The 3,643-nt window shown below is 36.9% G+C and overlaps 1 protein-coding gene across 2 annotated transcripts in view; it reads right to left on the bottom strand.

Moving 5' to 3' along the window:
• LOC106470972 (protein pangolin, isoforms A/H/I/S-like) overlaps positions 1-2,812 on the bottom strand; it is a 95,740-nt gene extending 92,928 nt beyond the window's left edge. The window contains exons 1-2 of one of the 2 annotated variants that reach the window (XM_022399621.1): positions 2,084-2,812; positions 1,847-1,931 (exon numbers count right to left, since the gene is read on the bottom strand). In XM_022399621.1, coding sequence (XP_022255329.1) covers positions 1,847-1,931; positions 2,084-2,227 — 229 coding nt within the window. In that variant the 5' untranslated portion in view covers positions 2,228-2,812. The remainder of the gene's footprint in view (positions 1-1,846; positions 1,932-2,083) is intronic. The other variant, XM_013931560.2, reaches the window with a different exon arrangement.
• Positions 2,813-3,643: the final 831 nt, after the last annotated feature.

The following is a 3,643-nucleotide window of genomic DNA, read 5'->3' as shown; positions in this document are numbered from 1 at the left end:
TTTAGAACAGGTTAGTTAACTCCAAAATGTTTAATAGGAACTAATTACCATGTGACGTCAATATTCCTCCTAAATCGAATATACTTTAGAACAGGTTAGTTAACTCCAAAATGTTTAATAGGAACTAATTACCATGTGACGTCAATATTCCTCCTAAATCGAATATACTTTAGAACAGGTTAGTTAACTCCAAAATGTTTAATAGGAACTAATTACCATGTGACGTCAATATTCCTCTTAAATCGAATATACTTTAGAACAGGTTAGTTAACTCCAAAATATTTAATAGGAACTAACTACCATGTGACGTCAATATTCGGAGGAGAAAAAAAAAATTGGAGGTGCATTCACATTCGTATACACTATAGATATGTAATATTTTGGTTTTTACATCATACAGAGAACACAAAACCAACACCGATAATCAACGTGAAAATCGTACACTAGACAAATAAACATTTATCTTCGAAACACAAATTCAATGTGAAACTACTAAATATTACCGTACGAATTAACAGTAACAGGATAACTTCTGTTTTACATGTTTGTTGAGTAATACTAGAATATTATTAAATAGAATAAAACGCGAATTCTTAAAACCTCGAACCAGGTAAGGAAAATACAGGTAGAACTATAATATATTGAAAGGCTATTCTACTTCGAAGTTTATGTTACAGATTATGTAATAGCAGAGGGGACGTAAGCTATAAAATATATATATATTACACTGTTATTAAAAGCATTTTTCACAAATGACTGTTGATAATAAATAGCTCTTTCAACAATTAATCTTTTAGCCTCATTTTATTGTTTCAATAAACAGTTCCTTCAACAATTAATCTTCTAGCCAACTATCCTCATTGTATTGGAATCAACAATAAGCACACTTGTTCTGTGACCACCCCCACTTTACGGCTTTGACGACCGTTGGAACTATGCTGACAGCCGTTGGAGGTTTTGGCCCCGATCCAAGGCCGTGTACAGAGTACTGGTACTGGACCGTAGGGGGTTGGGAAACATTCCGCCCCGTGTGAGAGGGAGGGGGCAACTTGAGGCTATATTTCATTGCAGATTTGAAGTAGAAGGCACGATCCTACTGCTTGGAAGAATTCAACCAAGATAAAAATATATTACATTTCGCTTAGGAAATAATACAATACACTTATTCACCTTTAAATGGTTTTCCAATATTTAATATACAGATTTGTGGTAAAAGCATCACGCAACATTTTAAACTCGTGTATTCGGCGAAATATTTAGAATAACCAAAGGAAATTTAGAAGTCATTCGAGTAAACTGAATTCAAAATATTCGACAGTTAGTACAGACAATAATGCTTTCTGTAGTCAAGGAAACGTAATACGATGGAAGATTCCTGTTAGTCAGAAACTTCAGCTGGGATTATACAAAATTTGTGTCGATGGATCTATTTTAAGAGCTTATACCATCATATGAACGTTATTTTAGTCCGAGTTTTTTTTTATCCTCGACTCCAGACGCAGACGAACGATGAAAAGCCTAGGCAGGCTACGCCCCAAATTAAGTTTACCTCTCCCTAACCTAAATATCAAATGTATTCGCCAAGGCACCATCAAACAAGGGTTAGTCTAGACAACAACTATCATGGTTCGTGTTTAGGTATTTACGAGGTTAACTTAGTGTCACTAACTGGTAATATTACTTGTACACTGAACTCTCTCGACAACTATAAATTCCAATAGCAACAGAACACAGTCACGTTATTATTCGTTAGATGTAACACAGTTTGTACGTAGTATTTCACTCTTATTTAGCCAGTATCTCGTCGGAAGCACAAGGAGATAAGAACGAACAAAGTCCAACTTACCCGATGTTGAGCCGGTGTCCGCTCGGGAAGAATGAGCATTTTTGGATGTCGAGAAACTCTGGCCGGGAAGTTGATTTGATTTGTCCTGGGAAGGATGGAACACAGTATCCAATGAGATACATTACACAGGCTAGGATACAAAACACAACTAAAAACAAATAATATTAAAAAAAACGGCACTCCGCGTGATATCTCCTCGTGACACACACATAGTGCTGATTGAGAGTTAGGCCCTACCTCTTCGCCTTCTGTAACTAAGCTGGACTTCAGGTCGGTCAGGTTTTCCGATGAGCGGTTTTCTTCTTCGCCCTCATCTTTAAATACTTTGATCTCATCCGATGAAGCTAAATCATCACTGCCGCCACTACCAACGTGCGGCATTCTTCAAAGTCTTAATCAACTCCCGTATAAAGGAGTAAATTCCTAGTGAAACTAGGCAATTCAACAACTCACTTTGACTAAAGCCTTGCCGACATTAAGACACCTCATTCCTCTGAAGTACTTAACTTTCGGGCAAATCAGATTTCACGCGAAAACGAGACTACAAGTGCTAGCCAATCAGAGTGAGTCGAAGTACACGTAGCGCAGCGCCGTAATGGCGGAAGGTGGATCGAGATGTCCTCGCGGCGTGACTGCACGAGAACGTTCCCTTTCGCTTGTGGCCCAACAAGTTTTCTCGAGTGTGGGACGCGTGATGCCTCGGGCCACTTTGTTTGGTAATCCTCTGCAGAATAGTTTTACCTCTCGCCGAGGGCTTTGTTTCTTCTCAGAGTTTTGTTTAATACGACCGTGCACTGACCAGGCATTTTGAAACAATGAACGACGCCTCGTGTAATCCTCGGAAAGTATATTGGTACACAATTATTCACCAAGTAAACATCTCCACTCCGGAACATATAAGTTATTTAGCGCTGTTCAAACATATACAGTCTCCTTCTTAAAGATACATTTTTGCTGTTTGTTTTTTTCTCCAAAAAAAAATTAAGTACAGCAAACGAAAACTACGTGAATCAATACAGCATTGTGTTTTTGTCTGCTAACTGAATGTGACTCGGGTTACCATATGGAGTGATGAGCTGAGATAGGGTATCTCGGTGATTTTTTAACGCTTATTTAAAAAAAATGAAAATAAGCATTACAAAATATATAACTTTTAATATTCCAAAAACTCAGTGCAAGATTAATATTTTCCCTCTTAGTTATGCGAACTTTTTTATACTATTAATAATTATATTCCTTAAACGCAAATTGGAATTTAGTTCTAAAATTGTCTATCAGAGGGCGCCAGCAAAATATTTATGTTTTCGAATCTTAGCACAAACTACGCATAATTTTGAACTTATAGGCTAATGAGTAGGTAGCTGGTCAACATCCCCCAACTCTCTAGCTACACTTGTCTGACCAATTAATGTGATTTGACCATTACTTTTATGATGCATCTACTTCCTCAAACTGCGGAGCCTGTTCTTGAGCCATTAGAAGCGGACATGAACGATTAGATGTCCAGTTCAGGCTCGCCAGCAAAGACAAACTAAGAATATATCTGTGTATCTTCATTATATTGAAAACTTTTGGAACAGGAAACGACTAATTAAAAACAAAACATCAATTTCCAAAACTAAAATACCGACGATAAAATAATCCTATCCTCTGTTACAAGAGAACGTGCCTATGGCATAGTAGACAAAAGTTTTTTAAAACGTAAAAATTTCAACTGATCCATTGAGACAAGATTTTTAGGCTTAGATAAGTGTTTGTAATATTCTATAATTCTCTTTCAATTTAAGAATGGCACAA

Source organism: Limulus polyphemus, unplaced genomic scaffold (assembly GCF_000517525.1).
Source record: "Limulus polyphemus unplaced genomic scaffold, Limulus_polyphemus-2.1.2 Scaffold4329, whole genome shotgun sequence".
NCBI lineage: Eukaryota > Metazoa > Arthropoda > Merostomata > Xiphosura > Limulidae > Limulus > Limulus polyphemus.
Note: the sequence above shows the minus strand (reverse complement) of the source record. Positions and strands in the feature narration are given on the sequence as shown.